Source organism: Oncorhynchus masou, chromosome 14, assembly GCF_036934945.1.
Source record: "Oncorhynchus masou masou isolate Uvic2021 chromosome 14, UVic_Omas_1.1, whole genome shotgun sequence".
In the NCBI taxonomy this organism is placed as follows: Eukaryota; Metazoa; Chordata; class Actinopteri; order Salmoniformes; family Salmonidae; genus Oncorhynchus; species Oncorhynchus masou.
Genome location: NC_088225.1, coordinates 14,663,299 through 14,678,920, shown reverse-complemented (window position 1 = coordinate 14,678,920; position 15,622 = coordinate 14,663,299). Strand labels below are relative to the sequence as shown.

Below are 15,622 nucleotides of genomic sequence, written 5' to 3'. Positions count from 1 at the left end.
GCTTTGAGAGACTAGTCAAGGACCATATCACCTCCACCCTACCTGACACCCTAGACCCACTCCAATTTGCTTACCGCTCAAATAGGTCCACAGACGATGCAATCTCAACCACACTGCACACTGCCCTAACCCATCTGGACAAGAGGAATACCTATGTGAGAATGCTGTTCATCGACTACAGCTCGGCATTCAACACCATAGTACCCTCCAAGCTCGTCATCAAGCTCGAGACCCTGGGTCTCGACCCCGCCCTGTGCAACTGGGTACTGGACATCCTGACGGGCCGCCCCCAGGTGGTGAGGGTAGGTAACAACATCTCCTCCCCGCTGATCCTCAACACTGGGGCCCCACAAGGGTGCGTTCTTAGCCCTCTCCTGTACTCCCTGTTCACCCACGACTGCGTGGCCACGCACGCCTCCAACTCAATCATCAAGTTTGCGGACGACACAACAGTGGTAGGCTTGATTACCAACAACGACGAGACAGCCTACAGGGAGGAGGTGAGGGCCCTCGGAGTGTGGTGTCAGGAAAATAACCTCGCACTCAACGTCAACAAAACTAAGGAGATGATTGTGGAATTCAGGAAACAGCAGAGGGAACACCCCCCTATCCACATCGATGGAACAGTAGTGGAGAGAGTAGCAAGTTTTAAGTTCCTCGGCATACACATCACAGACAAACTGAATTGGTCCACTCACACAGACAGCATCGTGAAGAAGGCACAGCAGCGCCTCTTCAACCTCAGGAGGTTGAAGAAATTCGGCTTGTCACCAAAAGCACTCACAAACTTCTACAGATGCACAATCAAGAGCATCCTGGCGGGCTATATCACCACCTGGTACGGCAACTGCTCCGCCCTCAACCGTAAGGCTCTCCAGAGGGTAGTGAGGTCTGCACAACGCATCACCGGGGGCAAACTACCTGCCCTCCAGGACACCTACACCACCCGATGTTACAGGAAGGCCATAAAGATCATCAAGGACACCAACCACCCGAGCCACTGCCTGTTCACCCCGCTATCATCCAGAAGGCGAGGTCAGTACAGGTGAATCAAAGCTGGGACCGAGAGACTGAAAAACAGCTTCTATCTCAAGGCCATCAAACTGTTAAACAGCCACCACTAACATTGAGTGGCTGCTGCCAACACACTGACACAACTCCAGCCACTTTAATAATGGGAATTGATGGGAAATGTAAATATATCACTAGCCACTTTAAACAATGCTACCTTATATAATGTTACTTACCCTACATTATTCATCTCATTTGCATACGTATATACTGTACTCTATATCCTCGACTGCATCCTTATGTAATACATGTATCACTAGCCACTTTAACTATGCCACTTTGTTTACATACTCATCTCATATGTATATACTGTACTCGATACCATCTACTGTATCTTGCCTATGCTGCTCTGTACCATCACTCATTCATATATCCTTATGTACATATTCTTTATCCCCTTACACTGTGTATAAGACAGTAGTTTAGGAATTGTTAGTTAGATTACTTGTTGGTTATTACTGCATTGTCGGAACTAGAAGCACAAGCATTTCGCTACACTCGCATTAACATCTGCTAACCATGTGTATGTGACAAATACAATTTGATTTGATTTGATTTGGTGTGTGTGTGTGTCTGTCTGGAGTGTGTGTGTGTGTCTGGTGTGTGTGTGTGTCTGTCTGGTGTGTCTGGTGTGTGTGTGTCTGTGTGTGTCTGGTGTTGTGTGTGTGTGTATGTGTGTGTCTGGTGTCTGTGTGTCTGTCTGGTGTGTGTGTGTGTGTGTCTGTCTGGAGTGTGTGTGTGTGTGTCTGGTGTGTGTCTGTCTGGTGTGTGTGTGTGTGTGGTGTGTCTGTCTGGTGTGTTTGTGTGTGTGTCTGTCTGGTGTGTGTGTGTGTGTGTGTGTGTGGTGTCTGTGTGTGTGTATCTGTCTGGTGTGTCTGTCTGGTGTGTCTGTCTGGTGTGTCTGTCTGTCTGTCTGTCTGTCTGTCTGTCTGTCTGTCTGTCTGTCTGTCTGTCTGTCTGTCTGTCTGTCTGTCTGTCTGTCTGTCTGTCTGTCTGTCTGTCTGTCTGTCTCTGTCTGTCTGGTGTGTGTGTGGTGTGTGTGTGTCTGTGTGTGTGTCTGGTGTGTCTGTCTGGTGTGTGTGTCTGGTGTGTGTGTGTGTCTGGTGTGTGTGTGTCTGGTGTGTGTGTGTCTGGTGTGTGTGTGTCTGGTGTTTCTGTGTGTGTGTCTGGTGTGTTTGGTGTGTGTGTGTGTGTGTGTGTCTGTCTGGTGTATGTGTGTGTGTGTGTGTGTCTGCCTGTCTGTGTGTGTGTGTCTGTCTGGTGTATGTGTGTGTGTGTGTCTGTCTGGTGTGTGTCTGTCGTGTGTGTGTATGTCTGTCTGGTGTGTGTGTGTGTGTGTGTGTCTGCCTGTCTGGTGTGTGTGTGTCTGTGTGTGTGTGTGTGTGTGTGTGTGTGTGTGTGTGTGTGTGTGTGTGTGTGTCTGGTGTGTGTGTGTGTCTGGTGTGTGTGTGTGTCTGGTGTGTGTGCGTGTGTCTGGTGTGTGCGTGTGTCTGGTGTGTGTGCGTGTGTCTGGTGTGTGTGCGTGTGTCTGGTGTGTGTGCGTGTGTCTGGTGTGTGTGCGTGTGTCTGGTGTGTGTGTGTGTCTGGTGTGTGCGTGTGTCTGGTGTGTGTGTGTGTCTGGTGTGTCTGTGTGTGTCTGTCTGGTCTGTGTGTGTGTCTGTCTGGTGTATGTGTATGTGTGTGTGTCTGTCTGGTGTGTGTGTGTGTGTGTGTGTCTGTCTGGTGTATGTGTGTGTGTGTGTGTCTGTCTGGTGTATGTGTGTGTGTGTCTGTCTGGTGTATGTGTGTGTGTGTGTGTGTGTGTGTCTGTCTGGTGTATGTGTGTGTGTGTCTGTCTGGTGTATGTGTGTGTGTGTGTGTGTGTGTGTCTGTCTGTGTGTGTGTGTGTGTGTGTGTCTGTCTGGTGTATGTGTGTGTGTGTGTGTGTGTGTGTCTGTCTGGTGTATGTGTGTGTGTGTGTGTGTGTCTGTCTGGTGTATGTGTGTGTGTGTGTGTGTGTCTGCCTGGTGTATGTGTGTGTCTGTCTGGTGTATGTGTGTGTGTGTGTGTGTCTGTCTGGTGTATGTGTGTGTGTGTGTGTCTGTCTGGTGTATGTGTGTGTGTGTGTCTGGTGTGTGTGTGTGTTGTGTGTATATGTCTGTGTGTCTGTCGTGTGTGTGTATATGTCTGTGTGTCTGTCTGGTGTGTGTCTGTCTGTGTGTCTGTCTGGTGTGTGTGTGTCTGTGTGTGTGTGTCTGGTGTGTGTGTCTGGTGTGTGTGTCTGGTGTGTGTGTCTGGTGTGTGTGTGTGTGTGTCTGTTTCTGGTGTGTGTGTGTGTCTGTTTGGTGTGTGTGTGTGTCTGTTTGGTGTGTGTGCGTGTCTGTTTGGTGTGTGTGCGTGTGTGTGTGTCTGTTTGGTGTGTGTGTGTGTGTGTGTCTGTTTGGTGTGTGTGTGTCTGTTTGGTGTGTGTGTGTGTGTGTGTGTGTCTGTTTGGTGTGTGTGTGTGTGTGTGTGTGTGTGTGTGTGTGTGTGTGTGTGTGTGTGTGTGTGTGTGTGTGTGTGTGTGTGTCTGTTTGGTGTGTGTGATGAGATCCAGGTGAGGGGGGAGTAGAGGGAAAAGGACTGCTGTTGAGGAGAGAGAGAGTAGGATGAGAAAAAGAAAGTGATAGTTTAGGGTTGGGAACTGACAGGGACTTCATTATCACCATACTTAGGTCCCGATACGATATGTATTGTAAATCTCACGATTCTACAGTATATGTACTGTGTGAGAGCAAAATGACGTTATAATACTGTTATTGCATCAAATGGTTGTTTTATGCAACAGAAGAGAGTTCTTAGAACTCTTGTGTCTGTGAACTGAAAGTGGGCCTCTGGGGCTTAGTGCTGACAGTAGATTTACGATGCCTTAGGTGATAAAACAAGCCACATTCCACTCATGTGAGGGAGAATGCACTGGTCTGACTGGAGAGAGAGAGAAATGGCTCCGGTATGGATAATGATGAGGTGAACCTTGTTTTGGGGGCAAGATCCTGGTTTCCACACAATGAGAACAGTCTTTACAGCAGATACTGTCTGCTGTGAATTATTCATTTATTTCATACGAATCCTAACCTTGTGACCCATTCCACACATCTTTTGTCGTGTAGACTAAGGGGGAGTATCTTTACTATAGAAGATAGTTGTATCCTTTGTGTCCGGGCTCTCAACAAATCATCTAGGGGTGGTTCGTCTGTCTGAGATCACTCACATCATTCACTTGTGTCTGACCTGCTTTCCTTATTAATAATTGAATAAAGACTAAGTAGAACTCTGACTTGTATGATAAGTTTCTCTCTCCTCATTTGATAATAAAGAAATAACCACCACAATTGTGATTTGATACTTGCGATTTTATTGTGATTTGATGTTCCATACATAATGCCCATTATATGTCTGCTGCAGAGGAGGCTGGTGGGAGTAACTTTAGGAGGACGGGCTCATTGTAATGGCTGGAATGGAACAAAGGGTACAGAGTCCAACGTTGTTTCCAGATGTTTTATGTTTGATACCATTCCAATAATTCCATCCTAGTCTTTACAATGAGCCTGTCCTCCTATAGCTCATCCCACCAGCCTCCTCTGGTCTACTGCAGAGAGAGAGAGATCATGAGAAAATGAGTTGTGATCAGTCAGGGAAATAAAAGTGCTGAAGACTTGTTGGCACACTGTTTAAAAGAAGATGGAGAACAAGCTCCAGGATGAAAAAGACAGGTTTTAGCACAGGTACAGCCAACTAATGCTACCTAGAGTAGCAAAAAAGTGACAAATATCAATAAAAAAATCTATAACATGCAGACAGACAGGCACACATACCTGACCCTGTATTGAATTGCTGGTGGTTTCCGCATAAAACATTACATTTATGCATATCCCTATTGACAATTAGCCTTCAGTTTTTCAAAGGGTTGTGTACAACTGAGAAATGTTGGTATATAAAACTCGAGAGTACTGTGTGCGTGTGTGTGTGTGTGTGTAGTTTTCCTGGTTGAGGACCCTTGGGGTGTCATTCCCTCCCCCCTCTCACCTGCTAGATTGGTAGATTCACACTCCCCCTAGCCCTGCTGCTCTCACTCCTCATACGAATATTCATTAACAGGAGGACTGATTGAGAATGAGTTGCTCTAGTGTACCCGGCAGCCATGGGGGAGCTGACAGAACCAGAACCTATTAGAGCTGACAACCTCTGTCACTTATCCTCTCTCTCCTCATTGCACCTGACAGCCCAGAAAGAGGAAACTATCTGCACTAATGTATCTGTCTATGCTTCTCCACAGCTTCAATTAAAAACCTGCCTCTTCCTCCTATTAACCCTCCCTCTCCCTACAGACAATATACACAGACACAAACAAACCCGAAACACATTTTCGGAGAACCACAAGCAAGTTGAAGGCCAGTCTTCTTCATTGGTATGAATGGCAGACATAAGGTGGAACCACTGTAGATGGGGAGCCTTTATGTAGATACTAACCATGTTTACATTCAGCTTTCAGTTCACATTTGACCTCCCACCACCACCACCATTCTTATGTTCTGATTGAACGTGTGGCCCGGTATTTTCAGGGTAAATAAGAAATCGGACCCCACTAACACAAAGAGGGGAACCACTGAGTCAGGGACTCTGCACAAGGCTTCTGAGTCAATGTAATGCACACACACATATCCAGTTCTCTCACACACACACATCCAGTTCTCTCACACACACACATCCAGTTCTCTCACACACACACATCCAGTTCTCTCACACACACACATCCAGTTCTCTCACACACACACATCCAGTTCTCTCACACACACACACATCCAGTTCTCTCACATACACACACCTTCAAACAATACATACTGACGACTATGTTCAGCATTAGGCATTCATGTTTGCCATTCAGAGGGTGAATGGGCAAAACAAAAGATTTAAGTGCCTTTGAACGGGATATGGTAGTAGGTGCCAGGCACACTGGTTTGAGTGTGTCAAGAACTGCAACGCTGCTGGGTTTTCACACTTTTCCCTGTGTGTAGCAACAATGGTCCACCACCCAAAGGGCATCCAGCCAACTTGACACAACTGTGGGAAGCATTGGCGTCAACATTGGCCAGCATCCCTGTGAAATGAATTCAACACCTTGTAGAGTCCATGCCCCAAGAAATTGAGGCTGTTCAGAGGGCAAAAGGGATGCAACTCAATATTAGGAAGGTGTTCCTAATGTTTTGTACACTTGAACACTCCAGAGAACTAATCATAACATTTAAATTTGACATTTTAGTCATTTAGCAGGCGCTCTTACCCAGATTGACTTCCAGTTAGTTATACAACTTTAAAAAGGTTTGCACTATAATTTTACATATTTGTTTCTCTTCTAGAAATAATGTTTGTGAGAATGCAAGGGCAATCCCTTAATGATTGATGAAGGTTTGATCAATCAACACAGAATTAAGATGACTGAAAATCTTTTCAGCTGCTCAAGATGAGAAATCTTTGAGGTTTCTCTCCTCTCTCCTCTGCAGAACCCCATGCCTTCTTACCCTGGTGGATGCCATCAGATCTGCTAAGTATCAAAAACATTTGTACAGCCTCCCTACCCGGAGAAACATGGTATTTTCCTTCAGCAAAATGTAACTGCCTATCGTGGCAGAGTGAGAAAGATCTGTACAACATAACTGTCGTGAGCTTATCAAAATCCAACAGAAAAGCATCCGTCTCTTTGTCTGGCCACCATGACGGAAGCTCATGTCTTCTTTAGTCACAGCAGCTCACCTCAGTACATCCTGCTGGACCTCCTGCAGTGTCTCTCTGTCCGTGGGGACGACACAGCCTGCTGGACCTCCTGCAGTGTCTCTCTGTCCGTGGGGACGACACAGCCTGCTGGACCTCCTGCAGTGTCTCTCTGTCCGTGGGGACGACACAGCCTGCTGGACCTCCTGCAGTGTCTCTCTGTCCGTGGGGACGACACAGCCTGCTGGACCTCCTGCAGTGTCTCTCTGTCCGTGGGGACGACACAGCCTGCTGGACCTCCTGCAGTGTCTCTCTGTCCGTGGGGACTACACAGCCTGCTGGACCTCCTGCAGTGTCTCTCTGTCCGTGGGGACGACACAGCCTGCTGGACCTCCTGCAGTGTCTCTCTGTCCGTAAGGGACGACACAGCCTGCTGGACCTCCTGCAGTGTCTCTCTGTCCGTGGGGACTACACAGCCTGCTGGACCTCCTGCAGTGTCTCTCTGTCCGTGGGGACGACACAGCCTGCTGGACCTCCTGCAGTGTCTCTCTGTCCGTAAGGGACGACACAGCCTGCTGGACCTCCTGCAGTGTCTCTCTGTCCGTGGGGACTACACAGCCTGCTGGACCTCCTGCAGTGTCTCTCTGTCCGTGGGGACGACACAGCCTGCTGGACCTCCTGCAGTGTCTCTCTGTCCGTGGGGACTACACAGCCTGCTGGACCTCCTGCAGTGTCTCTCTGTCCGTGGGGACGACACAGCCTGCTGGACCTCCTGCAGTGTCTCTCTGTCCGTGGGGACTACACATGCATGCTGTAACAAAGGCCAATTCTTCCCTATTTTTCAAAACCACTTCTGAGAAGACCACCCTCTGTTTCAAGCGTGCCATTTTTCTTTCACCAAGGCAATCTATGTTTTTTTAGAGACCTGTACAGTAAAAAGCCATGTCTTTGAGAATTCAGTTAATTGCTCTATTTTAGGTAGTGATGACTGCTGAGCAACACAATACATGGTCTATCGTTGTCATGAACGCGTCACTGAACACAGCTGCAGTGAAAGTCTTAACACGAGGATGGATTTAACTGCATTATTAGCATTTCAATGAACATGTGAACACATTGTGACAAGATAGCCGTGACATTGAATGGAGGTCAAATTAGATGTCATTTTCACTCTTGTGTACATCCTGCAAAATAGTTCATGAGCTCTCTCTGTTTCATCCTCACCTTAGTGACTCCTGCCCAACCACTATGTTTTCTGACGCAATACGTGACCTACTATGGGTTACAAGATGTAGGGGAAAACAACATATGGGGTGAGAGTTCAACGGGACAGAGGAGTTATTACCCCTCACTTGGCCTCCGGGCCGAATACGTGTGTGAGCCAGTCTACTTCCCTGGCCCCATATTAGCGCCAGACTCCTCCTGTTAATTAGATGTGTACCAACATCCATCAGTGGCATTTTGCTGAGAGAACACCTTAGGCCTAGTACACAAACACACTGTTACAGTGACTGAGTGAATAGACACACAGAAGCTTCATAATGGGTGGTTCCTTAAAGGATGCTACAGTGCTGTAACCTAGCTCTGATTGAGTGTGTATTGCTAGTCTGATGAATAGCTACTCAGATTGAGTCTGTAGAACAGCACAATGAACTTCTGCCTCTCATCTCTCAGCCGTACAGGGGGGACAGACAAAATATGTTTACATCCAATCTACTGTATATCAACCATTTAAACAGCATCAGCCTGCCAAGGGAAAATCTTGGAGCTCATTAACTTTACCCTTTCTCCATCTACCCAACAGCCAGGCAGGGCCACGTTAATAGCCCCTATGGAAAAAGGGGTCTCCGTGAGGGAGGGCTTCAAAGACATTATTAGAAGCCCCTGGAACACCTCTGCAGCCTTTAAGATAGAGAGGATCAAACGTTTCCCAATTTCATGCCTTCGTCCTTTCCAGGAAATAGTCCCCCACCACATCATTAGTTTCACGTTCCATGAAAGACCACCTGCATAATGCAGGTTAGCATTTATTGGGATGACTCATGTGCTGGAGGCAGCTCTGCTCAGTGGTCACTAGCTGGCCCAGCCAAAGTCATACAACCCCAACCACACTGCTAACCATAATGCCTAACACTAACCTAAATTTTGTTTTTCATTTTTACAATATAGCTCATTTGACTTTGCAGCTGGCACATCTAGTGGATATCACTCAGTTCTGCGTCACGGACAAGACCCCCAAAAATGTTAGCCTGCACCAATAATGTGGTAAACGTTTGTACAGACATTATTTCAGTGGCCTACTGGGTGTAACCAGGTAAAGCAACGGGACAGAAGAAGCAAATAGTACAATATTGCTCTATCAATAAGAATTGAGCAACAGCAGTCACTGAGAACAGACTACAATATATTGAGTGGTATTGATGTTGACTCAGACAGGTCTGAATTGATACATATCAATAAGTGGAGGTAACTGAAATGCAAATTCAAACTGTCTGTAGGAAACCTTAGGAATCTTTTCTATTTCATTGTTGGGTATCAATTCTGTATAACTTTGTGTATATCCCCAGTGTGGTCACTAATCTGACCAGGGAGAATCCTACAACAGAGCCTGTATGCCTGCTAATACTCTCCCTGTCCACACAACAAGCCCATAAAGCCCTAGACAAACAGATCATCCAATGTGAATAGCATCAAAGCTTGCATAGCTGGATACTATACAGACAGTATCTGGGCAGAATCTACAAACGATTCATTGATTTGTAGTCCTCCCACTAGCCTACAGCAGCATCATTTATTGTATAGTAGTATACCGTATCTACTCAAATTTAATTTAGACTTCTCTGAAAGAACATTATGGACAACATGTTATGATAGGCTCAGGCTGCCTCTAATGACTATATTGTCTATAATGAACAGAAAACAGTAGACAGTAGACTGTCCTAACACAGTTTTGTTGAGGCTTTATCCTGTGGTTGCATTGCAAGTGTGTTCCATTATAAAAACAAACTGCTGAGGGAGAGTGAACTGTTCACAGGGGAACGCCTTCCATCAAGCAACCTTCTCTTCCCTACGTTAGAAACCAGTCTGTTGGGTTTCCTCATTTCTATACTTCCTCTACCGTCCATCTACATCTAAACTCCTCCTCTATCAACTACGGGTCCGTTCATGAAACTCTACTAAAAGGCTTCTTACCGTCACAGTCAATCTGGGCTATAATTCTATGCTCAGTTGGTCCAATACGTAAAAATATCCCCCTTTTTCTTGGCCCCTAGCCTTTTTCCTCCCTCTTGCAAAACACAAATTGTGTGTGTGCGCGGGTGCACTAAAAGATCCTCATCACTAAAGCAGATTACACAGTCAACAGGCTCTCTGTGTCACCCCTGGGGCCAGAAGTAGCTGACTTGGTGTCTACTATCCTGGTGCTGCTCCAATGAACACTGACCTCCATCCTTCCCATTCAATACACACACACACACACACACACACACACACACACAGAAGCTCAGAGTTTACTTAGCAATGCTTTCCCTGGTTGGGTAGCAGGCAGTGTTTAATGAGCTGAGGGCCAAATGCCTTCCCCAGACTGCAGCCTGTGAGTGGTTAATTTATCAGGCTGCGTTCCAGCCTTCCTCTGCCTGCGTGCCCACGTCCCTCTCCCTCTCTCTCTCTCTGCTGGGTTTGGCGTGCAGCACGGCAGATTACATTATATGAAGATTATCCATCACTTATGGATTTTATCCACAGTTTGGAGGACAGAGAGGGATTCTGCTTTAGATCAGGCTTTCACACAGACAAATAAGCTGTCACTAGAGATTCCTACTGTACTGTATATTATCACTGCACTGCAGCAGCATTTTAGTCTACAAGCAAGCATCACTGCTGAACAAACCATAAAGCAAATCATCTGTAAAACAACAAGGCACAGGAATAATTCTGAGTTCTCTTGACTTTCTATTGTTCTGTTGGGTGGTTATGTCACCTGATAATGCCCACATTGACACTGTCTCATCCTCATAGGGCAGAGTGTCAGGCTGTCATAAAGCTAAGAGGAAACAGTGCCCAAGCTAACATTGAATCTTCTAAATGATCTGTGCACTGTGATATAAATGCAGGGGCACATAGAACAAACACAGATAACGTGCTCCGAAATTTAAGAGCCTGCTTTCCCAGAGCACGGAACACTGACTAGGGTGAATACTAAAGACCTGGAGGGGGTGACATCTTAGCAAGACTACATGGAAGTGAGGGGAGAGTAACAAGACCCACATCACCATCTCCCCAGCCCCCCTAACCCCCACCTGGTGAGCAGCAGACTGATGAGGTCTGTCAGCCGGCTGCCTGCAATCAAGGGCTTCTGCTGCACTCGGCATGTTCATCCGTGTTTATTGTGTGCATAGAACGTATGTAGTCAGAGGCTGCCAGGCTTTACCGAGAGACGCTGTAATGTCTGTTTTCTGGAGCTTACCTTCGGCCCGCATGGTGAAGGGAGTGTCTCCTGGTCGCTTGGCCGAGAACTGCCCCCCCAGGGAGGTCATTAGGAAGCACAGGCTGAAGAAGCCGATCCCCGCCACAAAGATCCTGCAGGGACGGGGACCAGGGCAACCAGGAGACAGAGAGCAAGACTCAGGGTTAGAACTCAGGGGGAACAATAAGAGAAAAACGAGGGAGTTAAGGCAGGGGAGAAGAGAAGATGGGGGTCAACTGTCAAAATGAAAGCAAAAGAGCTGTACAGTACAAAAGGAATGGGGCACAAGAAGATGATGCAAAATAACAAAGAAACTTAAAGATGACAAGTTTGAATTCGATGGCCATTGGTCTAATGCGTTGCAATTCTTTTCATGGGGGTCGTCAGGGGCACCTCATAACTCAGCAAACAGGAGCTGACGGCATCATGAAAACAAATTATTTTACTTTGTTTTTTTGAGTCCACTTCGGTTTCACTAAGTGTTTTGATCCCATCATTGCATTTCTTGCCATTTAACAGAGTGCAGAGAATCCAATTTTCGAGACTAGAGATGGATTAATTATCAATCAATCATCATACTTAACTAATCTACCTACGTCAATGCTGGGGATCTGGTTGTGGACAAAGGTAAATGGCATATTACATACAGGTCATGGGTCTTGTGTACTACACAATGTATGAAAAGTCAACTGAAAAACTATAACATTAAGGATTACAGTTGCATATTTGTGACTGCAACCACAATCCCTATAGACATTTTAAAATGTTCAGAATGGTGGGTGGAAATGAATGCTCATAACAGATGCCTTTCAAACTGTAGATGACATCATTGCGTGAGAAAAGTGTTCCACTGAGAAATGCTCATGCAGATGTTGAAATATTTGAAACCATTCCGGTCCATTCCTCCAGAGGAGAGCTGCTGGATGGAGAGCTATAGATTTACATATCACACACCACAGCTCACATCACTTGCTGCTCATTTAACACGGGTTATGATATTGCTTTCTTTCTTCTCATCCTAAGGGTAGCCCTTTAAAAGAGAGCTTAATTTAATTCAGAGGAAATATTATACTCTTACTGCCTAAGAGCGATGTCACACTTCATTACTGTCCAATATTTGGGCTAATGGTGAAGAGCTGAGTTTCGTGCTCATGAAAGCTAAAACCAGTGTGTTCAGAAATACACATAACTAGTTGATATCACCTACTGTCAGCTGATCTGTACCTTTGTGTGCTTGCATGTCAATGAACACATTCTACACACATGAATTCATTCACAGTAGATACTAGGCACAAGCCTAACTGCCTTTAGAGTGCTGGCAGAGTTCAGGTTTACCATAGTGATCAGAGTATGCCCAAGAGCTCTGAAACAATGCACTGATCTATATTGACTCAAGTGTCAAGTGCATAGGCCTACTGTATAGGTACATGCATGTCATTCTGTGTACAGGGGAAATACAGGCAAACTACTGTAGAAACATGTAGTTCATATTCAGTCTTGTTGTGCACTATCTGCAATGCACCTTGACCTGTTATGCCATTAGCCTACTAACATGTTTCTGACATGACAGATCCATTTTCACACCTCTATGACATCACAAGTGTGTACTCCTGTCAAGGCAACCTGACCACTGTGAGTTTGTTGTAGTCTACTCATGACGTTCCCATTTTCATAAGGGTAACACATTTTTTTCCAACTCAATTTCAGACTTAGGCTACACAGAGAGAGAACACTGCCTGTACATCGAGACCACTAGAACAGTAGCCTACATGTAAATGCTTACCTGAATGGTTTGAACGTCAAAAGACATCTTCTCACCATAGTTGAATAGTCTGTGTTCACAGCACTCATTTTCCGGAGAAGGAGAAAACGCAAAGAGCCCCCAACATTGTGTATATTTCACAAAGTGTCCTATGCGCAAACATAAATATAGTCATTGTGAATTAAGAGCTTTAAAAATATCGTAACATCGACATCGGAATCGGATAACCAATACTGCACGTGCTTGGTTTAGTAAAGTTCGGTAGGAATACACTCCGCGTACCCAGCTGCATGCAATAGTTTGCTTCCGCTGAGTTTAAATTAGTCCGTAAATTAACCCTGACTCCGGAGTCCTAGTCGTTCTGTTGGAAAAACACAAGTAATATTGTTCACTCCTCTCCTTGTTAACATGGTAAACGTGTATGTGTTTCAAGTTGGGAAAAGGGTAGCAGAGTTATCGAGCGTAAAAGTCCATTGCTCACCAGTGAGCACACAATGTGTGCTAGACTCCATTCGCTTTCTGGCGGTGTATTTTCAGATTGTACAAGTAGCCTAGAACTGTCTTCAGTGCAGCGCCATCTAACGAGTGATACATACAATCAAAAGTTTCAGTATTGCAGGACAAATTACTCCTGTTTTCATAAAAATGTCCCAGTCAACCCTGCACAGAAGCCTAAATCAAAATAGCAGTGAATTAGTCTCTAGAATAGAAAGCCAACATCATAGATAACTGTAGGAACTAGGCTTTCATTTAAAAGCACACAAGCTATTCAATAACAAAATACATGTTTAGTCTTTGGACAGTATAATTTACTTTAAACTCACCAGATTTTTTCACACCCGTTGACGTTGTGGCCTACTTTTTTACTTTCAGCACGTTGGCCAGTTCCCTTTGACGTCAGAAGCTGAGCAAACTTAAACTCAGCAACAACAACAAAAAACGTCTCTTTTTCAGGACCCTGTCTTTCAAAGATAATTCGTAAAAATCCAAATAACTTCACAGATCTTCATTGTAATTAACGCGGCTGACAGTGAGAGGACATTTTTGGTGAGTTTATCAACAGCAGCACTCAATGGTCTGAATGGGAGGACACTCAAACCAAGTGTCTTATGACAGCTGCAGTGTGACTGGTAGGACTAGGACCTGACGAGTTTGCATCTGTTAGACTAGCCTGCTTTGGCCCATTCTATGAATCCAATTGCTAAGAATCTATTCTACTATTTTAATATATTTGCTAGGTAACTATGGGCAGAAATTACTCACAAAGTTGAATGATCTCACCGTTCCACAATGTATCCTCTATCCTCCCTCTGGCTTTTTGTAACCTAGTGAAAATGTTTTATATATAATATGATAACTAATGATATGAGACCTGAAAACTGGAGGAGAGATAGATGAAACCGATTGTCACAATCCCTAGATTTCATTCAGACACCCATGAAAATCAGCATGTCTGTGACCAGCCTGACCACTTGTGCTCCTGCAACTACAGGACTAGTCATAGAGGAGAGAGAGAGGAGTATGTCATTGGGTTAAGGCAATAAATCACAGAGAAGAGACAGAAAGACAGAGAGAAGGCAGCCATTCTTGAGGTCACCCAGGGCCATCCCTACTATGTCAGAGAGCAATCTACATCCCTGCTGCTATGGCAACCATTTTCATGCAGCCCTATGAGCCCTGAATCAGACTGACACGACTGGCAGGCCTGGTACGGTCATGGTGTGGAGAATGGCATTATACCCAAGCTCTGGCTTCAAAGGCATTGACAGTCAGCTCACATTCATTTAAGATGACAAGTTCAACCCTTCACATTATTTTGTAGAAACAAGGAGGAAGCGCTGCTAAGGTACACAATAGTAGGTTTTGGTAGACAGAAGCTGCTAAGGTACACAATAGTAGGTTTTGGTAGACAGAAGCTGCTAAGGTACACAATAGTAGGTTTTGGTAGACCGAAGCTGCTAAGGTACACAATAGTAGGTTTTGGTAGACCGAAGCTGCTAAGGTACACAATAGTAGGTTTTGGTAGACAGAAGCTGCTAAGGTACACAATAGTAGGTTTTGGTAGACAGAAGCTGCTAAGGTACACAATAGTAGGTTTTGGTAGACCGAAGCTGCTAAGGTACACAATAGTAGGTTTTGGTAGACCGAAGCTGCTAAGGTACACAATAGTAGGTTTTGGTAGACAGAAGCTGCTAAGGTACACAATAGTAGGTTTTGGTAGACCGAAGCTGCTAAGGTACACAATAGTAGGTTTTGGTAGACCGAAGCTGCTAAGGTACACAATAGTAGGTTTTGGTAGACAGAAGCTGCTAAGGTACACAATAGTAGGTTTTGGTAGACCGAAGCTGCTAAGGTACACAATAGTAGGTTTTGGTAGACAGAAGCTGCTAAGGTACACAATAGTAGGTTTTGGTAGACAGAAGCTGCTAAGGTACACAATAGTAGGTTTTGGTAGACAGAAGGAGAACGTTCATTTTCTCGACCTTGACACCAGTAAAAATGACAACGTTTGTTTGCACACATCAATCTTAAGGAAACCTACCGATGGGAATACCATTCTGAGGGGAGACAGCTACCACCCAAAAGGCCAAAAGAGA

The 15,622-nt window shown here is 45.3% G+C and overlaps 1 protein-coding gene across 1 annotated transcript in view; it reads right to left on the bottom strand.

The window, feature by feature from the left end:
* Positions 1–13,545, bottom strand: part of LOC135554347 (alpha-1,6-mannosylglycoprotein 6-beta-N-acetylglucosaminyltransferase B-like) — a 94,558-nt gene extending 81,013 nt beyond the window's left edge. The window contains exons 1-2 of the mRNA XM_064986611.1: positions 13,047–13,545; positions 11,264–11,376 (exon numbers count right to left, since the gene is read on the bottom strand). Coding sequence (XP_064842683.1) covers positions 11,264–11,376; positions 13,047–13,114 — 181 coding nt within the window. The 5' untranslated portion in view covers positions 13,115–13,545. The remainder of the gene's footprint in view (positions 1–11,263; positions 11,377–13,046) is intronic.
* Positions 13,546–15,622: the final 2,077 nt, after the last annotated feature.